At 41.9% G+C, this 14620-nt stretch overlaps 1 protein-coding gene across 3 annotated transcripts in view; it reads left to right on the top strand.

Annotated features, from left to right (window-relative positions):
• COP1 (COP1 E3 ubiquitin ligase) overlaps window positions 1-14620 on the top strand; it is a 129310-nt gene that overhangs the window by 50830 nt on the left and 63860 nt on the right. For all 3 annotated transcript variants that reach the window (XM_042804750.1, XM_042804744.1, XM_032995544.2), the window contains exons 12-13: window positions 4309-4452; window positions 12850-12958. In XM_042804750.1, the coding sequence (XP_042660684.1) occupies window positions 4309-4452; window positions 12850-12958 (253 nt within the window). The remainder of the gene's footprint in view (window positions 1-4308; window positions 4453-12849; window positions 12959-14620) is intronic.

Here is a 14620-nt window from a genome sequence, read left to right as displayed (position 1 = left end):
CATATTCACTCTGCCACCATCACGTCTTGCAGGAGCAAGCAACTGGAATGTGTGTGTGAGTGTGTCTGAGCCTTTAAAGAGTGACTGGGGGGGGGGGGGGAACCCTCATCTGTCCCAAATCAATCTTCTGGTGAGTGCCTTCTAGTTCATAGTGACTTGTCGAACACCAGTCTTGCTGTTGCCTTATGGTAACCCTTATGGTAAAGCAGCTGCTCCATTCCTTTAATCGATTTAGTTGCCCATCTGTATGCGTTCTCTCATTCCAGTGTATCCCCCTGGGGTGTGGAGAACAACCGCAGACACCATCAGGATGCGAACACAGCAAGGCTTACACAGTGACAGAACTGGCAAATACTCATGCTTTACTCTTTCCCCCCTGGTCTACACTCAACACCATGCCAAGCTTCCAGGCATGTTTCAGAAGCAATTTATTTTGTAATTCCATTTGTTAGCTATGAGTGCTCTCCAAGGTTGTAGGTTTTAGCATTAAATAAAGCAATTGATTTATAATCTCACAGATTGAAAAATAAAGATAAGCTGCAGAGCAACCAGAACCCCTGAGAATGTGTTTACTTTCTAGCAGCTCTTATTGGTATTTCCATAGGGCGCTGGTCATTAACTTCTTAGGAAAAGGAAAACAGTGACGTGGGAGATGGAGATGTCTCTCTTTTCCCTAGAACAAAACAATCAGTTCCTTTCAATTAGATTTTTATAAGTAAATTCTGTTGCACAATTGTGTATCTCTTTCAAATATCCAAGAGCTTTTGTGTCCCCAAAAGATTCCTTATGAAAATTCAGCTAGTCTTTGTTGGTCAGAGGTGGGGAGTTTAACAGGAGGTTTTAAAAAAAAAAAAAGTAATTGCAAATTGTTTGTAACGTGCACATCTTTGAGGAGCAAGGACCACTGCTAGTCCAAAAGGGGATTTCACTGGCTGTTCAAACAATCTAAAATATGGCTTACCTCCAGTACTTGCTTTAAAAAAAAAAAAAAATGAAAATGTCTGAAGTGGTCTCCTACCTCTAGAGGAGGTTGCTTTATGCTGGAAGGGAGGTACGATTGTAGCACACACAGACAGTTGGTGCTCCATCTGCCCTCTGGGATGGTGAAAACATTCATTGTCAGTCCCATGTTAAGGCTCCTTAAAATAGTGCTACCAAAACACATTGCTCTTGTTTTAGCAGGATGTTAATAGCCGTTGCATGTGAGTTTTATGCCTTTTGCTTTGGCTGCTGGTAGCTCTGTGCCTCTCACCACGTGTGAAGTGGATGCTGTTGTCTAGCTGGTTTGTCTCAACTCGATGGCCTTTTTGACAAAAAGGATAAAGTATTTCTCTTTACTCTGTTGCATGTTATCATTGTGCTAATGGCTAATTCACTTTGACTGTAGAAATCCCTGCAAACCAGAATGTTGTTCTTCAGAGTTGGCCCTGTTCTGTCTTTTGACAAAATAAAACTAAGTTCTGTTGTGAGTTTTCAGACAGATAAGCCTGTGTATAAGCGAGCGCTTACATTGACACAAAGACTTCAAGCAGTGAGTGACAGGAATACCATCAAGCTAGTTAAATGCAAATAAGCCTTGCTTAATATTAAATGTATTCAGAAGACTTGTAGGAAAAAGCATGAAAAAAACTGTTGCTATGCAAGTGTGCTGTTTGTCTTAATCCCAATTAGTCCAGGAGAAAGTAGAGCTTTACAAATATTGGTAATAGTTTTATATGGTAAATAATCCACTTGATTAGCTACTTAGATCGTTCATATTTTTCTTTGTAAATCATTTACTGAAAGCTGACTGTCAGAAAGTAAGAACACTTGTTGTACCAGGACTGTGCGCAGGTGATGGAAGCCAAGGTGCAAATATGTGCAAAGCTTTGTGTGTTGGGTTTGCCTGCCTCTCTCACAGCCAGTGAACATCTGTACAGGTGGTGGTTTAGTTCTGCATCTGTTTTCTCCCTGCAGTGTCTTTGTTGCTGTTTGAAGGTCATGGGTCTGATAATCAATTTCATTTGTTGATGCTTTTTATTAATTTTTTAAATGATGTGTTAACTTTTATAGACGTATTGAAATACTCATTTGTTATGTCTACAGCATGTCTCTATTAATAAAAAATGGAATTAATGCTAGAGAAGCAAACCCACCCCAGGTGAGAAAGGTTCTATTCTGTTCTAATAACTTGGCTTTTTACCAGACATTGTAATACTTTTTTTTTTCCTTCAGCAGAAGGCTAAGGGTATAAATTGAAGCCAAGTAGATGAATCGCTGCCATCGGTTTAGTTGCGCTTTACCTGAATCCACAGGGCAGTGAACAGGAGCAGAGACAGTCATTTAATTAAGATTGTGGTACAGGTAAATCCATTGTATTGTTATAGAGGCTTTTGATTATAAAAGTCTTCCATAGAATAGGGTGAGCTGACAAGACAGGCCTGAACGGTGCTTTCATCCAGTTTGTATAAAAAATTATTAGACTAGGGTAGATTTGGGGGCGGGGGGAGCAGTCTGGCAGCTTGGATGACTTCTTTCCCTCTTCTGATTTATTTAAATAGGTGTACACTTCCTTGCTTTATTCCCTAGCCATAAGCATGTTCCTTTTCTTTGCCTTTTGGAGGCTTGCAGTTTTGCAGGCTGGACCCAGCTACCTCTTTTCTCCTCTAGCAAGCAAGTGATCGTGAGTGGGACCATCTCCTGCCACTGATTCGGAGAAGTTTTAGGTGCCTGAGTTAAAAGGCCAAGTTGGAAGCTGTTTCATTGAATCATTTTATACCATCAGACTGCATATCAACAATCCTTTCTCTCCATAGTTTAAAAATAACTTGATGATATCTCCTTTACAAGGACTTGAAAACTCTGCTGGCATTTAAATTTATTTTCCCTTGAAAGCACTGCAGTGCCTTTGACTTCTCAGCTACGTTGAGGGGTGGAAAATACTAGCTCTTACAGCTATAGTGGCAGCCTAGAGATCTCTCTATTCTTTTAGTTGTTTTAATGCTTTCTAATTGTAGAAAGGTATCTTAATACCCCTGCTTTCAGGATTTTTTCAAGCTATATGAATGTGAAATCAGTGTAAACTCAGTTTTCTCTGCTGCCATTCAGAACTTGCTGCCTGGTTCACAAACCTTCTGTCTTCTTGGGGGAAAAAGAAAAAAAAAAAAAAAAAATAGGGACAGCAGAGATTGAAACACATTACTGAGAGGAAGAACCCCAGAAGAGACCTCTCAAAGTAGTAGATTGATTACTTAGTCAAAAGACTTGAGAGCTGGTTAGTGATCATAGAAACCCGCAGACTGAAGGCAGATGCCACCCCCAAGCCCTTTCTGGGAGGGAGCAGCAAACTGATGCCTTGCTGAGGCTGGTGCTCCTGAAAGGAGGTGGGTGTATGTGCACATCCACCCTGCCCTGCCTGCGGGGACAGGAGCTGCAGGAGCTCCTAGGAAGCAGGTTTACTTCCCTCACGACTAGATGTCTAATAGATTTCTCTCGAGCCCTTCCGAGCTGCAAAGGTAGCAATGACATTAGCTGTTTATAACCTGCTGCCTGCCTTTCTCTCGGATGTATTTCATGTACAACCTCAGGCTTTTCTCATTTGCAGTTTAACTTTGTTATAAGGTGACTGCTTTTACTTCCAACTTCATTGATATCTATTACAAACTTGCCCTGCAGTTCAAGAAAGAAGGTGCCTCGGTTTCCACAAGCAACCCTAAGTGGAAGTCATAGAGTGCATGGTTTTTACAGTGCTAGTGATATATGTTTTGATCCTCTGTTCTTACTCAGGTAATTTAGGAGGAGTTTTTTTCACAAATAGTTTGCTCTGCATTAACACTTAAGAGTTGACCGATCTGCTGTATATGGGAGCTAAGGGATGCAGCAATGCAACTGAGGTAAATCGATGGACAGACATCCTGCAGCACATAGTTCTTAGAGTGTACAGCTGAATGTTAAGCACATTTCCAGGGTGAGCTGTCAGCTTTGGCGTTTGGGTACTGCATAATGTAGATGGTGAGTTGAACAGGAAAACCTCTGGAGCGTCTGAACAAAGATCCTGGCTGTGTGAGGGAGATTGTGCTACCACAGAAAGTCCACTTCAGTTAATGGAGATGTGGGTGTGTTTAGAGGGGATTAGAAAATGGTGCCTGAGAGCAAGAACTCCATGCTGTTGGTGTGTGTGCCAGATCTGACCAAGGTGCTCTGAACTTTTTGCTAACTGAAAATTGTGATTCTCAGTTCTGCCACACCACCATTTAGGTGGTAAAATGACCTTCTGGTAAGTACATTTGTTGCGTTACACAGTTTTCAACCTGTGCTTTTGTTCCTCAGTATCGAGTTCGACCGAGACTGTGACTACTTTGCCATCGCTGGGGTGACAAAGAAGATTAAAGTCTATGAGTATGGTACAGTCATTCAGGATGCGGTGGATATTCACTACCCTGAGAATGAAATGACCTGTAATTCCAAAATCAGGTAGGCATTGACTTTGCATTTGAACTCAGAGGGCCTTTTCAATTTGTTTACGTGCAGTAACTGTTTTGCTTTCCTTATCCATTGTGGGAATGGGAGGGGAAAGGCAAGCAGGAGCTGATGGAGAGCTTGCTTTGAACTCTGGGTGAGATCAGGTGCCACAAGCACTTTTACTTGTGTATGCTGGGCTCATCCAAGGTAAGAGCAGACTCACACGTCTGGAGGAGAAATGGATATAGGGTAGTGAACTGCTTTTGTTTTCTTGAAAATGCTGTTGGATACCTACTCAGTTAAAAGGAGAGTAAAAGCAGAGCGGTGGCTATGCTCCAGGTAGAGTCTTAGCTTGTCAAGGTAACTTCTCTGCCCAGTTCTTCATAATAGCCACTGATTCCTTCATGCTCTCTTCTCTTCATCAACCAAATCCTTTCAATTCTGCTGGGAGGCTGGTAGTCTGCAGTCAGTGTGCCTCATTTGCACCTTCTGCCTGTGAATTTGTCTGCCTGAAGTACTCTTCTGCTGGGCCTTGTAATATCAAGCTCTTGGGAAAAGACCTTGCTTGATTTCTGCTTCTGTGCTGCTGTCATTACTGTCATCTCTTTAGATTGCTTAAACCAGAGAAAAATAGACCACCATGTCAGAACTTCAATTGAAAGAATCCAGCTAACATAACTTACAAATCCTAATTCAAAAATTCTGTTAAAGCTCAGAGGTAAATAATACAGGCAATCAAACCAATTCAGTATTATAATACAAGTCACCAGCATCTGTGTTGAACTCATTTGTTTTTATTTGGTACTCTACATTTTAAAAACAGTAAAGCACCCACAAAAGTTTAAGTAATAAATTTATATAACCGTCCAGCTTTCATGAAAACACAATGTTGTGTAACAAGATTAATAATGTTTGCAAGCCTTCTTTATAGCGTAAAACTCACACTTAGTTTTGTAGTTGACACATTTCTTAAGATAGATCAGTCACTCCTGGATCACTCATGCTGATTATTCTCAGGAATTGTGTAACACTGTTTTATGAAGGAAAAGATGTAAATGCAACTGAGGCTGGGAGTGACTTTCAAGATGAGTAAAAACAGTTTGAGAGGGATTTTTTTCTTGATAAGCCACACTGGTTATGGAGCTTGTGTTTTGCTGGATTTGTGAAATGTTCAGCATTTTTGCCTGAGTGATAGCAGAGTTCATACTGTTCAGCTTCATTATTCTGGAGACAAGAGCAGAATAATAGGAGAACCATCTAGCAGTCAGTTAATACCTTTTGCCTTAATAAGAAGGGGAAAAGCAATGTGTGTTTGGAATTTCTCAGTCCGAGACAATTTCCAGACTTGCTACTTCAAATTTGACAGGAATCTACCCCGATGATCCTGCCAGGCATTAGGAAGTTGTTTGTTCTTCCTTCTCCAGCAGCCGCTGGTGAGAAGAGCCGCATTAATGCCTTCAGTGATGTTATTCTTGTCAGCTTTGTGCTCTAGACAAGACACTGCTTGCCTTCAAGATTTCTTATCTTTCTCAAATTTCATGCATAAATACATTATATATATATATATATGACAATGCTAAATGAATTGTCATCTGACACTCTGTGCCTCAGCAAAGGTGGACAGGGTCCTCTTCTTTCATTTTCTTGCCCTACTTTCTCTTATTCCTCCGAAGAAATGCATATATATATTATTTTTTTCCCCCCCGTGGCACCTCCAGGTTATATCAGCCTTCCTTCAGCATGTGGGTGCTTTTGGTTTTGACAAATAAAGTTAGGCTGTCAGTCGAATGCATCCTTGCTATATCCATTAGCTGTGCTGCCAGTCACTGGTGCTGGGGCTCGCTGGCGAAGCACTGAGCAGCATAATAACTTGGTATTCTGAAGTGGCATAGCTTGAGGGAGAAGTTATATACGAAAGCTGTAATTTCATTACAGAATATTGCAGGATGCTGAAAATGTGCCTGTATTATAATAAAATCCAAACAAGTGGAGCCTTCTTTTGGTAAAAAGCCTTGGCTTAAAGCTGTTGATCTTAATTTGGGTGGAGCAGCAGCTTCTTTCAGAGGTTTACTCTCCCTGCTAGTGTGCTTTCTGATGCTGAAGATGGATGCATTTCTGCTGTGACACGCGGGTGGTACCTCTTTTACCAGCACGGATGCAGGGGTCTGTGGGCAGATGGGATTTGGTGACGTTCCTTCTGCTGAAGCTGGCGCGCGACACTGGCACGGCTTATAACATCCCTTCAGTCCTCACGTGTCACCAGAGCTGTCTGTCCGCAGGCACTTTGTCTTTCCAAAGACACGTCAGGGGGAGCTCACCCTAAAATTGATCCCGGTTAACCTCGTTCGGAGGGATGATGCCGGAACATAAAAACGATGCCGGAGCATAAATTGTTGGCGGTTAGGTCGGTGACTCAGCTTTTGGAGGCGCAGCAGCTCTGATGGGCTTTTATAAAAGCAGGCAGGTGACAGGGTTTGTGAGGACTTGTGTCTGGCCAAGAGCAAGTCTGCTGGCCTGGAGCAGCTGCGGGAAGGGAAGCCCTTGCCTGGGATGGGGCTGGCCCCAGCCCAGCCCTGCTCTGCCTTGTGCCAGCTGGGCGCCTGCTGAAAGGTTGAGCTTCATGCCAGCAGTAATTGATTGTAGGCTTTTCTGGAGCAGAGCCGTGGTACCAGCTGTAGCTGAGTCTTTCTTCCTCTTTTTACACCCACCTGCTTCTTAAATACATTCTTTTTTCATCATCTGCGGAGCTTTCTCATCCCTGTTTTTAAGAGCGGGGAGGAAGTTGGTGTGTTGGGTTTCTGGTAAATGTGCATCGCGTCCCCCGGGAACGACAGTGGCATAAGCTTCCAGGAAAAACACAAGATGACACATAAATCCTCATAAAAATCCCATTTACAGATTCATAGCTTCGGTACAAGAAACAAATCCTGGCATTGTGTAGTAGCTATAAACAGCACCCTGTGAGCTAATTATGACTTGCTGTGTCCCTAGCTATGGCAGACAATAATCCGCGGCTCCCCCCGCGCAGGAGGAGATGGGAAAGGACGAGAAGAGAATGAACGGCTAGCAGCGAGCCACAGCTCTTCTCTGATTTATTCAAGAGGCAGATTTTTTTGTTTTGCCACAGGTTGCAGGGTGAGAAAAATAAGGAGATCTAGCGTTCAGGTAAAAGAAATTGGCTTTAGGCCTCGTTAATCTACAATAGGTGATGTGCAAGTGTGGTTAGGTAAACACGCTTTTGAAATCAATGTTTAGTATTCTGCATGCTCACCACTGTGTGTTTGCAGCATCTGTACTTCAGTGATAGATGTTACCACAAACCTCCAAAATCAGCTGCATCTGTTTAGTCAACCGCAGTAAAAGCTAAGCATCAGTAGGCTTTTTTTTTTTTTAGGGGGCTGCTGGTATTTTATTGTTTTCATTTTTCGGTGTCAGTAAATCAAATGTGTGATTGCTTGATCCTAATAGTAGTTCATGGGCATATTGCTGTCAGTTTTTGAAACGGCAGTCAGTTTTCACTATTAAGTTTAAATTAAGCAAGAACTTGCAGTATGGTGTTTTTCTTTGTAGAGTCTTTGCTATTTGGAGAGGTATGAGCTCTCTTCATGCTGAAAAACCTCACAGGTGGTTCTGTTGGATGCCCATATTTCCAGTGCAGAAAATGTTTGACACTAAGCAGGTTATAAGGAAATATACCTTCAACTTGCATTAATTCCAGTTTTCAGAGTAACTGTTCCACTTTGCAATAAGATGAAGTTTTTCTTTGGAAGTATTTGTCTCTTAACCCTACTAAAGGTTTTCTTTGGATTGATTTAAAAAAAAAAAAAAACAACAACTTTTTTCTAACATTCAGAATGGTAATGTAATTCTGTATGTCGCTGAAGTACTTGGTTAGCATTGTTATTCACGTGGATGTTCCTTGCAGTAAAAGATCACTCCTTTAAAAACGTTTCAGTCCTAAAACTACTGGGCATTGGTTGACTCATGGTAATAGACTGGATCTGAAGCATTTGGCACTCAGAAGCAGGTCAGACCACAGCAGTTTGTGCCTTATTAAAGGCTTTAACTCCGTTTAACTCACCGCCAGAGGGGTGGTTGACACCTGGTAACTTGATCCTGGATTTGAGACATTTCAGCCATAAAAATACTGGCTCATGAAAGAAACATCAGTGTGACTGACAACGCTAACCGAGCTGGCCCACTTGTATCTCTGAATAAAATGAAAGATGCACATAAATCTTTACGGGGTCAGGATTTCTGTGTGTCCAGATTGGATGCTGAGGTTAAGGAGAATGTCTCAGAGGTTGATGATTAGCTTTCAACTACAGTTTCTCCTGGCTAATCTCCTAGGAAGGAAAGCTATCACAACTTATGGCAAGATAAACCTCTGGGGTATAGCTGTCGCCTTGTTTCTGGATTTAAAGAATAAAGTAAAACCTGAAAAAGTAAAGCTACTAGTATTTAAAATAAAAGATGGCCTCACAAAACTCCTTTTAATTCAGCGCTGAATTATACATTATCTCAGCTTTAGGTACCTAATTTTTGTATCATACCTCAAAGCCTCCACATCTCAATTTCTCCCTAGTTGTGGCTGCAGGCCATCTAAAGGTTGTCTACAAAAGGTTATATTTATGAACTTCTGGGGTTTCGATGCTTAACCTGTTTGAGGACTGTGTAAGCTGCATTTTTGCTGCTGCACCTTTGCCCTTTCCCCTTCTCCAGCTTGCTCCCCCATGTGTTTTTTGAGTCTGTTACTCAGTTTGTCACCCATGATAACATCTCAAGGGAACCCAAAAAAGTAGATGTCTTTGAAGTTTCAACAAAATTGCCTGTGTTGGGCATGGAAGAAAGATCAGTGCTTCCCTTGAGGGGAGCATGGCAGTAGCTTCTCAACCCTTTGTAGGTCCCAGGGAAGCCCCATGGAAGAGAAACATCATATCCCAGCTCCGAGACAGCCTTCTTTCAGGCCTGTATCATCACAGGCACCAGAGAATACGATCAAAGGACAGTCAGCCCTTGGTAAAAAGCATCCTTTACCTGGAGAGCGAGCTCCCCTCCACCTGATCCAACCCTGAATTGTGTTCTACAAGGTTATTTTTGAGAATTTAAGTTCTATAGAAGCTCAGGTATTGCAGTGTTGGGGAGAAAGCTCTAGTTCCAAACTTTGTGAAGAGGGTTGGGTTGTGATAAGGGGAGAATTAAGGCAGAGAGCTGGAACAGAGTTGGTTTTGTCTTATTATGATCCTTTAATCATATTCCTTAAAAATGAAAGATTTATGGTATGTGTGACTTAAAAGGTGTTAATTGAACCACTTAGTGGCTGCAAATCCCTAAACATTTTTCACCTGTCAGTTCCTGGTTTCCCCTCTCAGTCTATCTACAAATGCTTTCTGAGTGAGTGTTAACCCCTCATTAACACCGTCAGACTTCAGTGGGACAAAATGCTTAGCTTGATCTTTGCTGTGCCAGACCTAATGGACATGCTTTCGGGCACTGAAACCCTTCATTTTTCTCCATCTATATTGATTGATCTGATAAAATATAACTTCTCCCTGCAAACCTGACACTTATATCCTTAGATCTATCACATCTCAAATAGAACTGTTAAATTCCGTCCTTTATATTTTTCTACCTACTCAGTAATTCCTAATTTTCATCGTCTGGGGTGATTTCTTTTTTTTACAAGATATAGTTATGTGATTATCCTCTTCATAGTTCAGCTTGCAATTCCTAGCTCTCTTTTGCCAGCCAGATGTGGATCTTGTGCTCCCCTAGACCGTTCATCCTCTAACCAGCCAAGGTGACACCAGCATGTCTGCCTTTCTCTAGGACCCTCTCCACCTGCTGATGCTGCCTGACATACTCTCAAAGCTATCCAGATCAAAGACTGCCTTCTCCAAGATTTGGCCCTGGCCTGTATTCTTCCTGCTTTTGTGTGATGGCTAAACTTACAAATTTTTTTTTTTTTTTCAAGCTCCTTGAAGCCCTGACTTGAGCAAAGATAAGATGGCAGGGGGGACAGGTTTGAACCAATAGAAGTCTATTCCAGTGTCTACCCCCCTGCCATTAGCTGGAGACTGCTCCCAGCCCAGAGCCTCACTGTATTATAGCTTTAGGGCTCTGAGCCACTTTTGCTTCCGTCAATGACTGACTGCTCCGCCTGGAAACAAGACTCCAGACGTCAGACATAGTTATCTCTGGACTGCTGCAACCTTCACCTCCAAGTCCTGGTGGGCAGTGCCTGCCAGCTTCATTTGGTCCTCAGGGAGCCACTTAAGCCTCTCTGAATGCGGCTTCTAGTAAATCATAGACTGTCAAGACCTGCTTTTCTGTGTGGGTACCTAATGGTAACAGAGCTGGTGTAATGATAGCTGCTTGATGATACATTGTGGACAGTCTTTGTACCTTCAAGGGCTGAGGACACTTAACATTCTCTAATTAATGATGTATCATGGAAGAGGGGAAACCAGGGATAGCATTCCCTGAGCTGTATCACCTCAACCATCCTCCTAGCAGCTGATTGTTAAAGACAAGGATTTACATAGGGTAAATAAAACTTTTTAAGTTTCTAAATGCAAGGTTTTCAAATCAAGGGATGCTGTTGTAAGAAGGAAACGTGCAAGTGCGAAAACAGATTGCAGGTAGACAGGTTAAAAGCAGTGTCATCAAATGTCCCTCTGTACTGGCCGTTCTAAAGAAAGCCCCCAGTGATCCATGGGGGGAGGGTATGTCCTGAAGGTTTTCTCCAAGCATCATGCAGGGGTGCAAGAGGCTTGCAGAAAGCTGCTGTGGTTGGACAACTGTCCTATTTCTGTAAGTTAGATTATCTTGTGCAAACAGAGGAAGTCAGAGCTGGAAGTCTTTTGGATCACTCGGTGAAGTTTTCTGCTGATGCAAGCACCAATAGGATGTTACTCCTTCCTCCTGTTTCTTCAAATTTTTGTTGAAAACCAGTTGAGTTTCTTGCCTTTTGTTGTTTGGCTGTTGCAGAACCTCAGATAAGCTTGTGGATTCCATGCAGCCAAGTAGTGGTGAACTATGATGGTATGCGTAGTCCCTCTGTAGTTATAAAACCCACACCCCAGTAAGTTAAGTTAGTCAAGAGCAGAACACCCGTGCTGCTTGATGCTATTTAACTAACTGAAAAATAAGTGTTTACATTTAACTACCTTAAAAAAGGAAGAGTGGTTTTCCCCTTCTGTGTATAAATTCCTAAGGAAAACATGGTGCAAGTGTATAGTGGAACCAAGGATTTGCCAAGGTATAATACTTCTAAGTCAATATTTATGTACCTATGTCATATTTCAATGTGTAGCTACACTGATCAGAGCAGTACTAAAAAGTTACAGAATCATGGCCTTCTACTTTATATTGTTGGTTAAAACTTGTCCCCAGGGCTACCATAATCTAGTTAACTGTGTCAGAGCTGTTTGACCTGCATGAGTTGGATCTGTCAGTTTAGCTTCTGCTGCATGCATCACAGTTGATACCAACTGGCATGCTTTTCTGCCAGATGGTGCAAAAATTGGTGAACAAGTATTACAAATTTTCTTACCTCTGTCACGTTTTTCAGGAGTCGGAGTGGAGGCATAGTGCCAGAATGCTACGGATGTGACTTGGCAGCGTCGCTGCTCTTGTTTTGTCTGCTGATGGTTAAAGTTTGTTGGTGGAATTGTCATTCAGTTTTGCAGGGCCACTCAATTCAGTTTAAAATTCAAACCCATGCGATCTATTTTGCAGTTCTGGATCAAAAACATCTCCTAAACTGCTGTTTCCTTTTGGATAGGAAGAGGAGGTCTTTCCGCATTTACAGAAAGCTGAAAGTAGTTTCCCCAAAGTCAAACTTTCATTTGCACATAGGTACATGTATAGAACATTACATATGTGCTGGAGAAGTTGATTTACCACCCATGCAGCTATATGTTTTACAGATATATAGCTTTTGTTAGGTTAGTTATCTTTATGGTAATAATAACAGTAGTAGCTATTGGCAAGAGGCTAAGAAGTCAAACCCTGAGCTCTTCATGAGAGTTTGTGTGGAAGTCAAATAGCAAAACAATTGCAGTGGTAGAGGTGAACGCGTTTTGAAAAAAAAAAAAAAAAAAAAAAAAAACAAACCAAACAAACAAAAAACGAAAACAAACCACAAACTCTAGCACTTCATTTTGAGGGGGGCAATGTCAATTAAGCCAATAGAGCTTTTCTTTTAGTTTTTGGAGGAAAGTTTGTTTTATTTCTGGTGGGTTTTGGTTTTGTCCTTTCCTGAGTATTTCAGTGGCGTGGCTTGATTGAATGCTGTGTCCTTTGCAAAGACACTAATTGCCTGATGAATTGCAAGAGTGATTTTTGTTGTGTTGGGTTAAGTTATGATTTAACCTAAGACTGATTGGGGCTGTTTTTCTTTTTAAGCTGTATCAGCTGGAGTAGTTACCACAAGAACCTGCTAGCCAGCAGTGACTATGAGGGCACCGTCATCCTTTGGGACGGATTCACGGGACAAAGATCCAAGGTCTACCAGGTAACATGCGATCAGTGAGCAACACTTTCCCACACCGGGGGAGCACACTTGGGGGAGCAGTGGTCGGTCTGAGGTTCTGCTTTCTAGTCCAGCAGCAGGCTTTTCCATTCCTCAGGGTGAAACGGATGCTCCTCCTGTTTGGTGAATGTCTCATCCACACAGCTTTATTGAGCTGCAGTCTTCCGAGGGAGGCAGCTATATCTTCTTGTCACAGTCATGAGGCATTTGACGTTTTCTTGTTGCTGCTTCCGGGCAGGGAATCTACACAGGGAGAAATGAGTTTCTGGAAGTTATTTCACCTTTCTTTAGAAACCTCTCTCTCTCCATACCTGTTCCACTTCAGTTTTTGTCAAAAGTCTTTTGGGAAATCCTGCAGTGATCACTGCTGCGGGCGCTCGTAAAGCAGGAGAGTGAAATGCAGATTTAAGTGGCGAGGCTGGGAGAACAGAAGGGTGGGCAGAACCCTTCCCGATGCAGTCCTGCGCTCAGCAGAGCAGCGTACACGTGCTCAACAGCGAGACCTGTTTCAGGAGAATTTTCTGGTATTTTGTCTTATCATGGTATTCGAACACTGCGTTTCTATATAATGGATTCAGGGAGGCTTGTGATTCAGAACGAGGAGGTTGGAAGAGTGGTGGCTCTGTCTGGGGAGAGGCTGGAAGTGCTGCAGGGTGTTGTGTAGGTACCATAGTGCCCCGAAACTGGTGAGTGATAATGAACTGCAGACTGGCCTTCAGTTCCCTCTTCTTGACAGTTCAGCCTAAGTTTTGGTTCCTATTTAAGCCTTTGTTTACTTTTTCATTGTGTTTTGTCCACTTTATAATGCTTTAAACTTATACTTTGCATATCTCAATTAAAAAGAAATTATACTGGACAAAATAAATCTTGTCTGTTTTCCTCTCAGATATATTTTGCATCTTGTTATGAGGCTGAATAATGAACCTAGAGAGGACCAGCTGTTGCTTGTGTTAAAACGAACTCATTTTGCTTCCTGTCAGACTACCTGAATTTTTTATTTGGATTTGCAGAGAGGCATGCATACTGACATCTGCTTTGCATGTATTAGAAATCCTTTAGTGACTTTGTCCTGGCGAGCTTTTCATGTCGTCGTCTTGCAAGCCTGTGTGAAGTCTTTAAACTTCAGGGTTTTAACTGAATTTCGGGTTTCAACGCAGTGTTGTGCTTCCATGTGGGATGTGCCAGCCTAGCAAATACAGCTCTTCTGTATTTTGGAGAAGAGTGTGCAGTCTTGTAAGAATATTTGTTTCAGTGGTAGGACAGGATTAGACACCAGAAGTTTTGTTTAATAACTCAATGGGAAGGTGGGATTTTCCTCCTGAAATTTCAGAGAGGAGGTGTTTGAAATGGCTTTGAACGGGCATCTTATTGGTATTGGGAGATACAACTGTGATCTACTAGAATAAGAAGCAGCACACAGTAGAACCACAGTCAGTCAAACTGTGCTGCAAAAAAACAAGTCTTTAAAGTATATTTCCTGAAGTCGTCATTTTTTTCTTTCAAGTAAAGGAAAAAAAAAAAAAAAAGAAAATCAGTTTTAGTTTTTAAAATTGCCATTCTACTGTGTTCTGCTTTTATGGCATGTCTAGCATACTACAAGCATTGGTCTAATTGGGAGAAAGGGTATTTTTTGATAAACTGCTA

Source organism: Tyto alba, unplaced genomic scaffold, assembly GCF_018691265.1.
Source record: "Tyto alba isolate M040663 unplaced genomic scaffold, T.alba_DEE_v4.0 Super-Scaffold_1000006, whole genome shotgun sequence".
In the NCBI taxonomy this organism is placed as follows: Eukaryota; Metazoa; Chordata; class Aves; order Strigiformes; family Tytonidae; genus Tyto; species Tyto alba.
Note: the sequence above shows the minus strand (reverse complement) of the source record. Positions and strands in the feature narration are given on the sequence as shown.